The sequence below is a fragment of the Thermomyces dupontii genome (genome assembly GCF_041956625.1).
Source record: "Thermomyces dupontii strain NRRL 2155 unplaced genomic scaffold VTN31scaffold_1, whole genome shotgun sequence".
In the NCBI taxonomy this organism is placed as follows: Eukaryota; Fungi; Ascomycota; class Eurotiomycetes; order Eurotiales; family Trichocomaceae; genus Thermomyces; species Thermomyces dupontii.
Genome location: NW_027192307.1, coordinates 1184930 through 1202239, shown reverse-complemented (window position 1 = coordinate 1202239; position 17310 = coordinate 1184930). Strand labels below are relative to the sequence as shown.

The 17310-nt window shown below is 50.7% G+C and overlaps 4 protein-coding genes across 4 annotated transcripts; 1 reads left to right on the top strand and 3 right to left on the bottom strand.

The window, feature by feature from the left end:
* Positions 1-27: 27 nt before the first annotated feature.
* Positions 28-1821, bottom strand: VTN31DRAFT_456 (uncharacterized protein; the record flags this gene model as incomplete). Its single annotated transcript, XM_069404961.1, has 5 exons — positions 28-111; positions 180-1005; positions 1069-1141; positions 1200-1353; positions 1414-1821. 5 exons carry the CDS (start codon positions 1819-1821, stop codon positions 28-30), a joined length of 1545 nt encoding a protein of 514 aa, XP_069263312.1.
* Positions 1822-4475: 2654 nt separating this feature from the next.
* VTN31DRAFT_455 (uncharacterized protein) lies at positions 4476-5573 on the bottom strand (the record flags this gene model as incomplete). Its single annotated transcript, XM_069404950.1, has 1 exon — positions 4476-5573. One exon carries the CDS (start codon positions 5571-5573, stop codon positions 4476-4478), a length of 1098 nt encoding a protein of 365 aa, XP_069263311.1.
* Positions 5574-8344: 2771 nt separating this feature from the next.
* On the bottom strand, positions 8345-9403 carry VTN31DRAFT_454 (uncharacterized protein; the record flags this gene model as incomplete). Its single annotated transcript, XM_069404939.1, has 6 exons — positions 8345-8386; positions 8461-8544; positions 8598-8630; positions 8683-8730; positions 8792-9224; positions 9399-9403. 6 exons carry the CDS (start codon positions 9401-9403, stop codon positions 8345-8347), a joined length of 645 nt encoding a protein of 214 aa, XP_069263310.1.
* A 2107-nt stretch (positions 9404-11510) lies between these two features.
* Positions 11511-12347, top strand: VTN31DRAFT_453 (uncharacterized protein; the record flags this gene model as incomplete). The annotated part of the gene is made up of 1 exon (XM_069404928.1): positions 11511-12347. One exon carries the CDS (start codon positions 11511-11513, stop codon positions 12345-12347), a length of 837 nt encoding a protein of 278 aa, XP_069263309.1.
* Positions 12348-17310: the final 4963 nt, after the last annotated feature.

Genomic DNA, 17310 nt, shown 5'->3' with positions numbered 1-17310 from the left:
GACTTCGAATCCGTTCGCCGTATGATCTCAGCGGCCAAAGCGCCGCAATTCCCAGTAACGCAAGGGAGGATAGACAAGCGCCGTCCATGAGAAACCAACGTAATTACCCATCTAGAAATCATCCCAATTAGTCAAGGACGTCAAAGGGGGGGAAAAAAAAAAAAAGAGAGAAAACATACATCCGCCCCGTAATCCCCAACCAACTTGGCCAACGGTCCGATATACCAAACCTGCGCCATGCAGAGGACCGCACCGACCCATCCGACGAGAAAAGCGATGAACGCGGCAATGCCCAGCGGCAGCTTGGAGCGATCGTTCCACGCGGCCCAGTTATACCCACTCTTCCGACGGAAGATGTAGCACTCCTCGAGCAGGATGGCGAACCAGATCGCCACCCAGTAGCCCATCAGCGCGAGGAAGTTGGTGAAGATGTAGGACAGATGACTGCGGCCCGCCAGCGCGCAGACCGCGTAGATGATCGCGCCGACCGTGTTCCAGACAATGCGCGGCACTTTCTCCGCGTAGCGCCCAAGGATTTGGAAGTCGATGCCCGTCGAGTATGTCGGTGCGATGGCGTTGGAGATGAGCCCCAGCGCGACGACCACGGAGCAGAACTTGCCGAAGCCGCCCACGGGGCGGAAGCCTTCCACGATCAGAGCGCCTTCGCCTGCGTTCCATGCTTCGAGGTAATTTGCGTTGTTGTTGGTGGTGAGGCCGCTGGCAAGCCCGATTCCGGCCAGATATGCAATGGTGAAGGAAAGGGAGAGGCCGGCCACGGTGAGGCCAAAGCTGACGACTTTGGGCGTGTTTGGCGGGTAGTAGACGAAAAAGTCTGCGGCCAGAGGGCTGTACGTGATGGCAGAACTCAAGCAGATCGAGAAGAACGAGAGCCGGTTTCCAATCACCGTGCGTGTGTCTCCCGCTGACGGAGTAGTCAAGTCATAATGCTTCGCGGACACACCAAACAGAACGCAGATCACGATCAATTGGGGCAGAAACGCGAATCTATGCAACACGCGAGGTTAGACAACAAGGGCCAGATATACTTTCTCAAGGTCAGATTCTTACCGTTCGTAGTAGTGGAAGTACTTGATCCCGAAGGTGGCAACCGCCCAACTAACGACGGCAATGATCACGACACCTATTACAAAGTCGTAAAAATTAAGCTCCTGAGTGTAGCGCAAGTTTGTTCTACTCACCAACTGCAACCGACAGGCTGTAGCCGGGCGATACTGCAGAAAGGATCTGGCCGCCGACTACGCTGTCAATCAAGCAGTAACCAATCATCTGAACAATGTTCAAGAGGACGATGATTTTGCTTGGCCACCACCCCATTGCATACCGAGCAAAGACCTGCAATGTCAAAAGGTCAGCGAAACATAATGACGTTCCCGACCACCTTCTGATGCCTACCAAAGTCCTGTTTCCCGACACAGGCCCCCACGTGGCTGACCAGGCGGACGCCGTGGATCCCACGAGCGCACCCAGCGTGGAACACAATGCCGCGTCCCGGAAGCTCAGGGAGTACACGCCGGGTCCCAGCATCCCCAGGGTAATGTTGTTCGCAGCCAGATTGACCGACAGCCACAACAAAAACACCTGCAGGCAAGAGACCCATGTGAGCGCATGCCGATCCTCTTCCGCGACTCGCTGGATGCCGCGCGCCTCGATATTGTACTCTATCAGTTGGCGCTCAAGTCGATGCATGTAATCACCCAGGCCGCGGCGGCCGCCCAGGCCAACACGAGCCGCAGTGCCACCATGGAGAGCAGTCTTTGATTGAACGTTGCCTGTAAGCTCTTTTGTATTGGACTCAATCATGCCCAGATTCTCCTGATTTCGTTCCATCCTGTGAGATGCGTAGAAAAGCCAGCGTGTTAGCACATCGAAGGCGGATAAAACAACCAAGTGATTCCATTCAGCCACCGCGATAAGAAGCACTCCATCAACGGGGGCTGAGATGGAACAGGGAAGGACACAGGGAAGAGAAGGGGGGGGGGGGAAATATCGACCGCATGCACGAGTTCTTGCGCTGGTATTACCCAGATCAAGTTCAACCGTATGATCTCAGATCGGCAGGAGATGCCGGTGCGCTGCCGCAGTCTACCAGCGGGGAGGGCGAGGCCATCGGCATGGGAGGCCATGCCACGATGGACATGCTCCTCAAATCTGATCTGCGCCGCACAACACCACCATCTCCATACCGAACACCGGTCTCCATGCAAGCGGTGTTACCTGTTAGATACGACAGAAGTACCTTGATCTGGCGATAAAACCGAGCTACTCGAGTCCATGATTGCGCTCGACGATTTCCCTTCTTTCTCCCTTCTGCGAGGAGGGATTGACACAGGAAAACCAACAAGGGTGAGAAGTACTTTGGGGCAAACCAATTCCTTGATCTGAGAAGGTATCAGTGAGTGCTGCAGCACAAGAGCCAAACGCTTACATTAGGGTTGTGTCAGTGCTGTCAATGCAACTGATCGGTGCAGCTTTCCGAAAACCACCGGGTTCAGACAACAAAATCTACGAAGGCAGAGCAGTCGCTGTGATCCAAGTCGAAATTCAAGGTCGAGTCACGGAACAGGTCCAAAGATTTAATTTGTTCAAATTGTTCTACACTGCTCTTGGCAAGACTCTGGCTCACCGAGACGTGCAAACTTTGCCTTGGGAGGGATCGTTCGTGCTCTGATCCGATAGTACCTTATCTAACAACTCGTACGGACTACATACGGAGTAATACAGTACGGTAACCTATCTTGGCACGCCACTCTGCAATCCCAGAGGGTTTGCAAGTCACGTGTGTATGATATATGACACGTGCTTGACGTGCAGTTCTTGCAGTGGCCGTACAGGAGAGTGCCTACCCTTCATGAAACTGTACGTAGGCCTAGGATAACCATATTTTCATCTTTTTGGCTCGAAAATCGCTCCTTGAAGAGGGCTTGCCTGTACAGAGTCACTGGACTGGAAAGGAGCCAGGACTCGCGATCTCGGTGGGTCTTGGGAAGGACACGTGATTTACGATGCGTTAGGGTTAGCCCTAGACGCACAAATTACATGACATATTAGACCCGTCGAACGGTGCTTTCTTCTTTTCCCTCCTCCCAAACAATCGCACTGCTACCATGATCCACTCATGCAGGCTTTCAAATGACGTACGGACTAAATTATTGGGAAGAATGAGCTTACCTGATTGTTCAAAGGTTGAATGGGACTTGTTCTACCGCTGTCGGAAGCGTGGTGAGTCGACAGCGCGGAGTGATTGTTCCTACCCCGGGACTCGACTGTGCTGTTTGAGACGGATTGGAGTCAAAGTTACACTCGTATGAGTTAGTAGTCAAACCCATCGCTGCGGGTGAGCTCCTGGCTGGGAAGTTTAGGCCCAACACCAGCCTGCATGTAAGTTCGGATAGTCTGGTAGTATTGGACTGCCGATGTGAATCCGGAGCCCACAGCGTAACTCCGTATACCTTGGCAGAACATCCAAGAGCATGTGTCTCTCCTGAACTGCCTTCACATCTTCGTCTTCCAAGTCCGCTCCCTTGACCCGCAGTCGCTGCTCGTCTTCGATGGTTCGATCGAGCTCATTGAGCGTGACGATGACGCACTCAGACTTCGGGCTGCACGCGTGCCTATTATAAGTTTCCGCGCCCATGAAAGTGACATCAAGGTTGGGGAGTGACTTCGGGTCAAATCGTACTTTCTTTCGCTCCGACGGAGGGGATTGCGCCAAGGGTTCCTCGGCAAGTGCTCTTCTCATTTTCGCCAGTTTATCCCGGTAGAACCTCAGATCGATGCAACGGCGAAAGTCTAGAGAACCGAAAAGAGTGGAACGGTCATGAGGGAAGGTGTTGGGTCGTGGGCCAAAGGCAATTCCGACGTTCTTGGTGGCGTTGATATAGCGAAGGAGATGCTTGGCAGCACCCCAGTGTTTAAGGCCAGGAGCCATTCATGAACTTGGATAGGCGTGAGATAGCGAATGCGATGTCCGGTCGAGTGCAGGAAGACCGTAGAGAGACTTCCGGAGTTTGAGAACACGGTTGCGTATATTAGAGAGAAAGCCAAGGGTATCGCAACCGGGTGGAGTTCTCATGTACACCTCCTCCTCAAGATGACCATGAAGGAAAGCCGTCATAACATCCAAGTGACGGAGCGACCACTGGAAAAAGTTACCAAGTGCGACCAAGATCCGGAAGGTATTCAATGAAGCAGTAGGAGCGAATGTTTCTGAGTAGGTCTCCTCCGTTTGAAGGTTGCCGCAGACCACCAAACGTGCCTTGTACCGTACAGTGCCGTCGCTTTGGAATTTCTTCCGCAGGATCCACGTGCAGGGAATCGTCCTCTGATGGAAGGGTGAAGATTAGATGACCTCAAAAGTCTCCAGTTCCTCAAGCCTATCCCACTCTTCCCGTAGCGCGGCAAGCCACCGCGGCGCATCGGGGGAGTTGGAAGACTCACGTAGGGAGCGGGGGTCATCAGTAGGAGGAACAAGAACCCCGAAAAAGTTCGCCGTCAGGAGGGGCGTCCCCCTCGCGAATTGTCAGGACCATTGCATGAGTGTCGAGAATGGACGGCGTGCTCCCTCTTCCCCCATCAGTGCTCGGTGGCCAGCCGAGCGCCGGACGCGACCTTCGAGCCTCGAATTTCAAGGCGAGGTCTGCTAGGTCCTGACTGTTGATACACACTGTCCTTGACCCCAGAGGCTGCTGAGTCGATGAAACAGTGGCGACAGCGGCTGAGGTAGCAGGCATAGAGGGTGAGACATTGGGCGGCAAGGCAGATGGAGAGGAAGTTGGAATAGTAGGAGGGACCATGGGGTGCTGGGACCCAGGAATCAGATACGGCGCCGATTGGCGATTCCACAGAGGACCTGGAAAGTAGGTCTCGTCAAAAATGACTTCGGCGCGGCTGGAAATTCGCTTTGTAAGGGCATCCATAACTTTGTAGATCTTGTCAGAGTCCCAAACGTATCCGATGAACAAACCTAGGCGTGCTGGAGCACCCCATTTATCTCGCTTCGAGGGGGGAACACGGATGTAGGCCGCACAGCCAAAGGGATGCAAAGACTCGTAACGAGGGGGCTTTCTGAAAAGAGCGTAGTAGGGAGAGGCCTGGTAATCATGTGGGCCGAAAAGGCCTTTGTTGGCTTCAGTGGGCAAAAGATTGTGAATGTGAATAGCGGTAGCGATCGACTCGGCCACAAGAAACTCCTCTGAGCTGAGACCAGCAGCTGCAAGTTGAGCTCGGGCCTTCTTCTTGATATCAGCGGCAACTCGCTCTGCGATACCATTGTATTTGTGATCCTGCGCAGGCGAGTATTCGTTCCGGATGCCGCGGTTGTGGAGCAAATTGACAACGTCAGGACCAAGAAATTCACGTCCTTGATCAGACCGGAAGCGCTTGATGTTGGCGCCAAATTGTGTCTCAAGATGTGCGAAGAGATGCGAAAGACATTGAGAAACGAGCGAACTTTCCTTGGTTGGGGTAAAGTACCCCCAGACGTAACGAGTGTATTCGTCAACAATTATCAGAGCCCAACGATTGCCAGACTGTGACTTGGGGATTGGGTGCATGTCTGCATGTAGGGACTCGCCGACCGATGACGCACGTGGTCGCTGCGTGTGCCCGATTGATTCTCCCTTGTATTCGCCCGCGAGACAAGGGAAGCAAGGCGGAAGAGTTTTTGGGACTGACAACCCGAGAAGTCTTCCAACAAGTTGATGATTTGCGTGTCCGAGACGATAGTGCCAGAGTTGAATTAGATCAAGATTTCTAAGAGAACGAGTGACAGCCAAAGCAGCTTGAGGTGGCCAAAGTGGAGTAGTGAAACGAGTGGCATCCAGCTCGAACAAGTTGGAATCATTTTTGGTCGCAAATGGAAAGGCCACGCCGTCGATGACGATGAAGCAAGTCTCCTCGCTGAAAAGGAACTGAATTCGATTTCTGTTGTTTGCCAGTAGTGCCCCCACTGAAACGAGATTCATCGTGAGATCAGGGCAGTACCAGGCAGTGAGTTGTACTTGCTTATCGTCAGAAAACGAGTGAAAGCGTACCGGAGCCTTCCGCAACGAGTTTCTTTCCATCAGCGAGTGTGAGGTAATGTGGTGTAGAAAAAGGAGTGTATGTGTGGAAAGCATCCCGTGTACAAGTGAAGTGGTGTGTGGCGCCGGAATCGAGCAACCACTTCGACGCATGAGGAGATCGAACGGAAAGAGTGGCATGACCGAATGTGGCACAGCCCCAACCGGTGTTCAAGTTTGTCCCAGAGGTGGGAAGAGTAGAATCAACCGTAGAATGTTGTTGAGGAGGTTGCGTTGCGACCAAGTTTGCTTGAGCTGGAGAATGATGTTGAGTATTTGGTGGATGCAGTGTGAGCTGGCCGGTGCGTGGGTCTCGGTACACTGGAGTGCCAGGATCCCGTTTAGTCTCTTCCAGAATGGGGCAGTTCGATTGGACGTGACTGCCCGTTGCCTTGCAGAAGTCACAATGAAGTAGTCCGGGGCGAGACTTGGATCGAGATTTCGACCGCGATTTGCTCTTGCGTTGATGTATGGGAGAACGGGATTGAGGTTTCAGACGATTGCGACCACGATTTTGAAGCGCGGTTTGTCCCGAGGGTTTCGCTTGTTGGCATCATCCGGGCGGAGTCGACCACGACGTTGAAGAGAACCAGAAACCCCATGTGCAGCGCCCGCACTATTGAAAGGATCAGGTAGGACCTTGCGGTCTGCAGCTTGTTCGAGAATCCAGTCGAGAGCTTCAATGAGTGAAAGTTCGGGCCAGTCCTGAACGCGTCGCAAATCATTGTATTGCCATGGAATTGCCTTGAGGACAGAAGAAAGGATTGGCTGATGGGATGGACGCGCAGGACTGTTCCTGGCAAGCGCGTAGAGATTCCGCACGCGGGAGATGAATGAGTCCATGGTGTCAACTCTTTGTTGCCAGGTGAGATTTGTGAGTTCTCGAACAGCGTTCCGTTGCGCGAGTGGCAGTGGCGAGTCTGCTTCAAATAGCACCAAATTTCTCGCAGGTCTGACATGGAGCTGACATCGTCTCGTAGGGCAGGAGAGAGATGGTTGTGAATCCGAGCAGATACGGTTTTGTAGGTGCTCTGGAGTTCACGAGGAACGCGACCTGGATTTGGATTATCCGGGGTAAATGTAGGGTGTGAGGCCAGCGAGAGGGAACTGACTAGAATCACTAGAATCACTGTGCATGCAATGCTTGAAGGAGAAGAGGAGCTAGTCAAACCCTGAAATAGTTAGGTTGGGGGAGCGGATGCCAAGACGCGCTAGTGTGCTGCCGAGGCACTACCCGGACCGATCTGGCTCCGATTCGGATCACGTGATCCTTTCAGACAAAACGATGATATGGAGGTGTGTGAAGCTGCACTCACTGCAGGGGCCGAGCCCTTTCCCAAACCAGGTGCCTCCACGCTAAATTTACCTCATAAGGAAAGGCACCCCTACTCCGCTTATATAAGCATTCCTTCTGCAGACGAAGTTCATGCACACCCCCATCATCAACGCCATTCAGTTCCATGAATTGTTCATCCAGAAAACCTCCAAAGTGGTCTTTTGTGCTCTGTATGAATAAGTACTCCCTGCACTGTAACTGGCCATACTATTGTCTCATCCAGGACATTTGCCTGGCACGGTAGACTCTCCAACTGGTCTTTACTGTCGACGACACGAACCGTCAGTTTGGGACTCGGTCCGGTGCCATGCCTTCAGGAACTGGGACCAATATATCTGATTTGCGATTGATTCCAGAATGGAAGCAAGTACAACTCATCAGAGTCGACGGACCTATCGCGTCTCCGATGATGTTCGAATCAGCGCAGGAGAGACATCTTGACTGTGTCGTTGCTGTCATGCTGTCAGCAAGCTTAAAGGACACGACCATGGCAACGTTTTCGTGATGGACTACATGTTACAGCATTCCATCGTTAATACAGCCAGACCATGCCATTAATTACCTGTAGCTAGTGGCAGCTAGCTTCTCCCTCTGGATCCCACAATCAACATGCTCATGGTTTGCTCCACCGACAACCCAGACCTGAGTACTCCGATAACAGATAACTCGGCTGAAATAAGCGGAAGGAAGAAAAAAACAGTAAATGGAGAAAAAAAAAATAAATGCCCGCAAACTCCAACCAAACATGTACCATATCCTCCGAAATTTGTCCCTCCAGTCCTGCGCCGTCCCATGATATGAAGACATGGAAATAGAACGGTGGTGTACCTGCCTACATTGAAAGACAGGCAACCGATTCATAGTGTCGTGAACCGCCGATCATATGAGCTGATCGAGTGATATCATGGACTTCCTCAGCACGCCAAATTCACAAATTTTTGAAGTGTTCTTTGGCGTATTGCTCGCAGGCCTAATGATGACATGGAATTAGTACGAGAGGGGGGTGTTCGTTTCCCGGTTGAGATACCAAAAAAAAAAACATACCTTGGCTGGTTTCCCGACTTTTTGTCCGATCACTTTCCACTTGTTGGCCTCATATTCTTTGATGGCCTCTCTAAGTGCAATCGCCTATCCGCAGTCAGGACGGGAATTGAACTCTCCAGCAACGGAGTTTGACTCACTTCTTCTTCGGCAAACTCGGCGTAGTGCATGTCCTATGCACTGTCAACACCGAAACATACGATCCGAACAGGTAGAAGTACTTACCTTGTACCAATGTTTTTTCACGCTTCCCTCCGTTCGAGTAGGGAAACTCTGCAGCGGATGACGTGTTAGCACCAACGGACGGATCGACGACGGGGACGCCGGCACGAACCTTGGCAATTTCACTCCAGCTTTTGCCGGCATCACGCATCGCTTTCAGCCGCTGCTCTTCTTCCGCGGTCCATGGTGTGTTAGTTCGACCTTTTTTCTTGGGTGGAGCGGTCGTTGTAGCTCCGGCCGCCGGTGCGGCAGCAGTTCCTTCTGTCGGAGTCGGCTCAGCAGCTGTGGCAGGGGCCGATGGATTTTCTTCTGCAGCGGCAGGTGCTGGTGAGGCCCGTCGCTTGCGTGGGTTTGCCGGCTGCGAGGATTGCTGTTGGGTAGTTGTTATCGTGGAGGTTGTTGTGGTGGTCACATTTGTTGCAGAAGCCGTGGGCGAAGAACTAGGGTCTGCGGATGGATCCGCAGCAGGCTGCTGAGAGCTTACAGAGCGGGCGGGCTGACTACCTGCGCCCGTTGTCCTGGAGCGTTTAGAGCCAGAGGATGACCTGGGGAAACGATCAGCGGTGGGATTCCAACAAGCCCGCCGATGTGTTGTCGGCTACGCCGCACATGAAGATCATCGGCGCCAGGACGCCGAATCCATGCTGCTCGGGCTGAAGTGGTGGGGGAAACACCCTCGCACCGGTCGGGCCATCGAAGGGGTCAAAGGAGGCACTCACGACATGATGGCAATCGAGATGTTGTAGTCGGACTCTGCACATTCATCGGTACATACACAAGGCTATAGATATACAGTGACTGTTTAGGGAGATCAATGTACCGTCACCGTCCTCTGTGATGGATGATGGATAAGATCGAGGGCTGCGTATGGACGCGCGTTACACAGATGATGGTGAAGGATACGGATTGTCAGAGCCCACACGCGAAGAGAATAGGTCACTAGCAGGTGGTGGATGTCGCGTATCGCCTGTTCAGATGTGTTTTCTGGGGGCCGCCCGAGGTGGACTCGAGTGGACAAAGCGTGGCAGAATGTTTGGTCAGTCAAAGCCGGCCAGACATGTTTCTGGCGTGTTCTAATTTCCCTGTTGCAGCGTGGTATATTCCAAGACAACTGACTTGCAGGAGAGGAGAGACGGGATGAATAGAGAGCGCGATCAACACGCCAAAGAGAATGCAATAGATGTATCGTCTCGTTGTTGTCAACAAAAGGGCAAAGGGGGTAGTAGTAGAGTTAGCGCTTGGAACGAAAGCGGGGGGGGAAAAGAAGACCTTCTGTCAATCAGCGGGAACTAGCGATAGTTTTGGTTCCAAGCCGAACCGCCGAGTAAAAAATAAAAAATAAAAAATAAAAAAAAAAAAAAAAAAAAAAAAAAAAAAAAAAAAACAAACATCCAGGATTTAGTCTCCCATAGAGCCAATAAATGATTCCCTCTGGTTGTTTCTGCACTTTCTCCTCACTTGAATTGTCCAACAAGTCGAGCCAAGGTTTTGCACAGTGGAATCCGCGGCCATCGTCAAGCATCAGGGCATATCAGTAAGTACTAAGTAGTACCAAGTCAACCGGAAAAAGGTCAAGCTCTTCGGTTCTTGGTCAAAGAATTCGTCAGACCGTCCACCCTTTGTAAGGATGGCCAACTCGAGATCCAATCAGATGAAGACAAACTCCCAAGGAGCAAATGTGACGACAAGTTTAGTCCGATGATGGCTATTGTGAAGAAACCGTGCTAATGTGACCCGAATACGAAGGACTGTTCCCTCAGTTGCAGACCAGCAAGACATTTTAAAAGTCGCATATACTTGAATTTACTCAGCGACTGAGCAACAGTAGAAAGTCACAAGTACTCCTCCTTGGAGTTCCAATGTACTTTGCACCTTAACTAGGCCTACTCAACTGTTATTCTCTTGAGGCCAAGTAGGAGAGGGCTGAGTTTTGTGGGATGCAATTGATTCGACAAGATTAGACTTCACACAGTTCGAACTACATACTATTACTGTATGCATCTCCAGAGAATTGTGTCATTGTACAGATACTGAAGTCTACTCTTGGAGTCTTTGATCTCATCTTTTCCATCGTCCACCAAGCGCTCTATCATTCAATCATCGCATCAACGGTTTTGCAAGACTCGATTGTACTTATTCGGATTGAAACACCAGAGTTTCAACGTTTCGTCTTCGCTTCCGACCCTTCGAGACTCGGCCATATCGTTTGATAGTAGTGAATTCCCCGATGAGCCCTTGACATATATTTGTCGCGATGGATCGACTTGTGCATCGCCATCACTCACCGAGGAACAACTGTTACCCTCTCTGTTTGGAGTAATCCTGGCGCTTAACTCGATCGGGCTATCTTTATTATGCATGGAGCTCAGAGTGGCCCGCCGCCCTTCTGCTTGGGGCAAAGTGAGGACCCTCCAGTTCATGCAAGGCAAGCAAGTCAAAACTGTTCCAACGACAAAGTTCCAGCATGCTGTCAATCATGATGTTGAAACCATCATAGCATCGTGAACCACGGGCTCTTCCCCGCGGATCAAGCAGTCTCGGTCTCAAATGCGAGAATCCTCGAGCAAGCTCTTGAAACGCTTCAAGATCCCAACAGAATAAATATCCTCGTCAGAAGCACAAGAATGTGTTGGTCTTGAACCTTTTCTCTTCCCATTACCCTAGTCTACGAGCTCTGCTGGCAGAGTCGCCCCGATCCTTCCAGTTGATTGCCCGGTGCATCCTTTCTCCTGCCAATTGCTGGTCATTGGCAAATATCCATACCTTCTCGCAATAGTAATAATAGTCAATTTAATTCCTCTTTCTTTTCATCGGTGCTTTCGTCGTTCGCAATGTCTCCCACCATGCATCAAAGCAATGCGCTGGGTCAGGATCCAGCGACATGTCTAACACGCTCACCACGGGAACGGCCCAATCGAGTGCTCAAGCATCATCGTCGAACGTCTTCGGGAAGTAGGACATGGACAGAAGAAGAGGTAAAGCTGCTCAGACGCAAGGGAACAAGATCAGATCTGACTTTTCAAAAGGAAGATTACTTGATCCGCACTCGCGAACATAAAATGCCATACAAGCACATCGCGGCGCATCTGAAGAAGACCGAGCTGGCCTGCCGTCTCCACTACCATCAGATGTTGTCTGGCGGCGGCCGACGACGACGCACCGAATCGATATCATCCACATCATCGAACGAGCCAATGGTTTCGGGATCGCTGCCGATCCATTCTCCTCCATCCAGCCCAGAACTGACAGAGCGGAAAGAAACACGGGGTGGCGATCGGGCTCGGGCCCGGGCACCACAGCGGGGGCTGGTGTCTCTCCTTCCCAAGATCGCAGCAGACAATGGTTCGACGAAGCCTCGTATTGATCACGCGCGCCTCCACAGGCTGTATGCGTTGCATCGAGATGCCTTCTGGGCCAAGATCGCCGCAGATTACGCGCAGGACGCCGATTTCGTGTCACCACGCGATCTCGAGGCGGCCTTCCTTCACAGAACGTCTCCCGAGTCGCCGCCAACGCCCGGGCCCAGTCCGGAGCCAGCTGATATCCCCGGCCATGTTCACGTGTGTCACGGCTTTCAAGCAATCAATCAGACACCGCCGACTGGGCCCAGCCCATCAACCTCGCTAAGTCCGGCAGAGCGATGCTCTGTCTCGGCGCTCTTGACATAGATTCGGACGAAATGAATTCAAATGTCGAATGGAATACGTACCTGTTCCAAGGCACCTCATGAAGCTTGTCGGTTAATCAAATGAATCTTCAATGAGCACTATCCTGAACAATCGCACCTCAACGGCAGAGTAGCATAGCCACTGGGGACATGACGATTTCACCGAGATTCTGGTACTTTATGTCCATGGAAGCAGTCCAATACGACCATTCGGTTGTGCACGAATGATGTTCGTCTGGCGACGATCCAGTCATTCCATGGTCATCAGGAACTCAACTGCACAGAGCATGTCAAGGGCAAAATGTAGCCGAATCAGGACTCTGTTCCATTCCCGAAAGATCGCTGAATTATGATGAGTGTCAGAGTTCTTGTTCAATGCGCGGGTAGTTGTTTTCCGACTGCTAGAGTTGAAAGCAGTGGCTGCTTGATTCTTTCAGTTTTCCAAGTCCTGAATTCACGACCTCGTCCAAGTCTTCCGAAAGTCATATCACTCGTTTAGCGATAGACACCGTACGAGTACGTCGTCTACTCCTTCTAGCCAATCGTAAGAAAACATGTATGGTAGCCGGTGTGATATCATTGGATGAATCGATGAAGGCTGGAATGGCTAACCTTACTAGGCTAAAATTATCCGTACTCCGTACTGTACGAGTACTCCGTACGGGAGAAGTTGGGTAACTACGGCATTACCCGTAATACGGTTCCACGGATTCGTTATGATCCAAATGCGGGGTTGTCAGAAATTATGCACGAAGCCACCCACTACAGTATTTCGTACTCCGTACAGTACTCGGACATTTTACGGTAACCTACTCCGTAGTTACGTACCATAACTCCGAGCAGTTGTAACTCACAAGTCTCAGTTCGAGTGACTATCAAGGTACTCATTCAGTGGTCATCAGGTTGCAGGCTCAAGCAACTGAAGAATCTGTACCCCTACTTCTAGAGTGCGGAAGCGATTCGAACGAGAGACGGGCTACGAATATCCCAGTTATATGCTCCGTACGACGGCCTACGGATTAGGTCCTACACCACCAACCCATGCAGCAATGAGAGGTTTCACGTAGAATAGGATGGGCAAAGCTCAGATAAACACCAATAGTGCTCGTATTGAATCGTACATGTACTTAGCGTGGAATGACTGTCGAGGTCTCGAAGCGTATCAAACTAGTGTGCGTAGTTGCGTCCAATTCTACTCCCTAGGCGTAGGTACTTACGGTAGGTTTGTAAAGCAGGGTACTCTGAACCGTCGCTGTCGATTTCGGCAGTAGCTTCCAATTGCGAATATATATTTCTCGAAGTAAACACTCGTCCGCGCTCGTGCTCGCAGATGTATGTACTGCATCGTATCGATCATCAGATATCGGCATTCTTAATGTGCCTCCATCAGTCCGTGTCGATTAAATGCAGCTTGTGGTGGACTTTCAAAGAGCAATGCAAGTCGTCACTCAATATAGAAGTCTTGTAAAAATTCTCTTGGCCATGTTTTCCTCCAGTCTCAAATTACATACGGATCGATGGTCCAGACTCCGGTTGGTTCCGACACTTGAGCTCAGATGATCCTGGCATTGACTCCAAATACAGTACCCTAACCCTAAGCTTGCGCTCTCTCAACATCAGAGGACTCGGATCATGGTTTGATCTGTGCACTTGAAACTCTTCTTACCTCCTACATAGGTTTGTCACGCCACCATACCATGGCAAGTTCCTCGGCTATCCGTTCAGCCCCCTATCGCGTAAACAATAGGTACTGAGTACTAGGTGTAATGCTATCCCCCTGGTTTTTCGGTTTTAGAAAAGACACCAATACAGTATCAGTAGGTGCCGCAAAGGCGGCCGCCTCTGTTGCCATCTTGGCAAAGACGCAGCAACGCGGTCGGAGAACTCAAACCATGATGCTTTTCCACTTTTGCATACATTATACTGAGCCAGGGCGCCGACCTCTAGCCACGGAGAAACTCGAACCTGTCGACTGTTGTGGCCAGCTCTTGGGTACCGTTCGAAATGGTCCTGCAGATAGACACAATCCACATGTATGTACTTTTAGGGTGTGATCAGTCAGCCACCAATCCTCTTGGACTTCAACGGAGAACAATTCCACCATGACGAAGCCGTTCGCTCAGGAACAGACAACCACCACCACCATCATGCCTCGGCCAACGTTGAAGTGGACACCTCGACATGATATCCCTTCTTGACCGTACATCAGAGCGCATTGCTTACTTAGTCGCTCAGAACAAGAACGACGCCTCTTATGGCAACCCGAATTTTGCGTGATGTGACGCCATGTAGGCCCGGATCCTTAAAGCGTCATGCTCAAGCATGTTCTTCGACATACCAGTCGATTATCGCCATAAGAACGGCCGTCACGATCATAAATTCCCAATGGATGTAGAAGCTGACCTCTCCTTGCCTGACCACCCGAGATTTGTAAACTGATCGATATTTTCTATCGTACCTGCTCTTAACGATGAATCGGAGAAAACGACCGCCTGGACATGTTGCACGAGATGTGTCTCCAGCTGTTGCACCGGAAAATTTACCTGGCGCCGATCAAAAATCCACAGCAGGCGATTGACCTGACGACGGGACTGGTATCTGGCCCACTGATTTTCGTAAGCGTGTTTTGCTGGGTTTTGCCGACACAGGATACGGATGCTGACCCATTGTAGCGGACAAGCAACCCCAGGCGGTGGTAAAGTTTGATATGGGAAGCGATCCCAGGCGGACAGACTGCTGAGGCTGGGTCTGTTTGTTCAAGGTGATCGGTTGTGACTTGAGCCCGGTCCAGCTCTGTTCGACTGGCCTAAAAGATCGTAGTAAAGTCGCTTGACTGACGGGTTCTGAGAGGGTCCCCCCAAACATAATGTTCATGGTGGACGATAACGAGTCGGAATGGGCATATGAATGACCCATTTGATATTATTCACGCGCGATTCCCGGTGAACTCGATCAGGGACTTTGAAAGGCTGATCAAGATTCTAACGAAACCTTTCTTTGTTTTCTCTCTTGACTTTCTACGAAAAACAGATCAGTCAAGCCCGGCTGCTGGGTTGAATTTCAGAGCTGGGAAGGTACTTGTACGACTAGGTCATCGGCTCGTTTGAGAAGGCTGGCTACGAGGCCCGTTCCAGGCCTCAAGCTGGAGCAGTGGTTCAAGGACGCTGGCTTCGTGAGTATCCACGTGGAGAAGTTTCACACCCTGCGGCGTTCGGTCAAAGGATCCAACAATCTCGTCAGTTTCCCACCTTGTCTCCGGATGAGACAATAATCTAGCAATGAATAACCTTTTCATACAGAGGAAAACCGGTGCCTGAAACGAGGCTCGTGCCGATGACCGGAAGGATGACATTCACATGGCATTCAACTTGTGAGTGTGCCAGTAGCTTTTAAGCAGCACTAAGTATTTGATATAGGACTAAGCACAAATGACACTCGCAGCTATGTCGTCTACGACCAGCATCCTGAGAATCAACCAAGGCGAAATGCGAGATGGACAGTACAAATAGAAAGGTTGCATAAACAAAAAGCCTCCGGAGCGCGGCGCACGAAGCTTTCTTGGTTCGGTTTTCCTCTGTAGGTTGGATTGAAATCTCTCCGTCCAGGCTTACAGCGGCACAGGACTAGAGGCGTACTTGCAATTGAAGATCGAAAGACGAAAGTATAACTTGCGAGTTGTCAAGACCGCAGGCTCCAAAATCCCGATCAGAGTCTTTGCTATTGTAATTCTGGACTGCGGTACACTTTGGTCTTTCGGTCTTTAATTGGCGGTACGTCTAGTAATCCGTCACTGTATGGTGGTCAAAACTTGACCAGTGGGAAGTGCAAAGTTTGTGGGATGGTTTAACAAGGATTGTAAGTATTTCTAAACATGAACCAGCCAGTTGTCCAGTACAGAGTACGGGGGATGAGTCCGTAGGGCGTAGGCTTGCTCATTCCATTGAACGATAGCTTTTATGAGGGCCATTTGGTAAAGTTCAGCAAGCGTTCCTGTCAACCCTAACTAATTGATTAGGTACTTACTTTCATCATCCGATTCATCACACTTCATCCTGCATCCTCCGGATCCAGTACGTCGCAATTAATTAATAGACAATGTGCGCCCTGGTCATCATCCGATCGATGATCGGCTTGTAATATGAGACTGACGTTTCATCACTGCCCTACGAAACCAAACCAAGGTTTAGGTTAGGTTAGGGCTCACGCTCACCTGGAGTTGGGGTGAATGACGGAAAGTCGGAACCCCGAGGTCTTGGCTGGCTGCAGAGGGACAGAAAGGGTAATTTTCTAGAAACCGCGATGACCTATGCTAAGTACCATGTATATACGGAGGAGGTATTTGTAACTCGTTACTACTTCGGACTCCGTAACTCGTACGGACTCGTGATAATTAGTTACCTACCGTATTGTTACAGTATGCCATGTCAGAATTAGCCGCTCGCTGGAAATTTTAACCGCGTGCTTCGGATAGATTTTGCCCGATAACCTACGGAGTATCCGGCAAGTCGGCGACTACCAGTAAGCAGACACGAGTCATGATGAGATGGTTTACTCCCTATGTGGGCAATTGATTAAATCGATAACGAGCTGCTTTAAAAGTCATAGAAGGCTGTCCGAAACTCGATTTCAAAGCTAGCTAGTGGATATCAAATCCACAAGAAACGACAGGGTTCGGACGACACCAGAATTCAAGTAATACTGTAGTGATGTACCTAGGTTATCGGGCTTTGCGTGAGTCATGCAAGCTTTTCGGATTTTCCAAGCTTTGAGAATCGAGGGTGATCAACCGTGTTCTTGGCACGTACTAAAAAAACCGTCATGTTTTGGAAATAACTAACTATGAAGAAAAAAAATTGTAACCTAGATATGTATACGGAGTAACTCAGTAACCTGCTCGTAGACTTTTTCATAGGGCTGGCTTTTCGGGTCCAGCAGCGACCAAAAGTCTCCACGCAAGGCACACT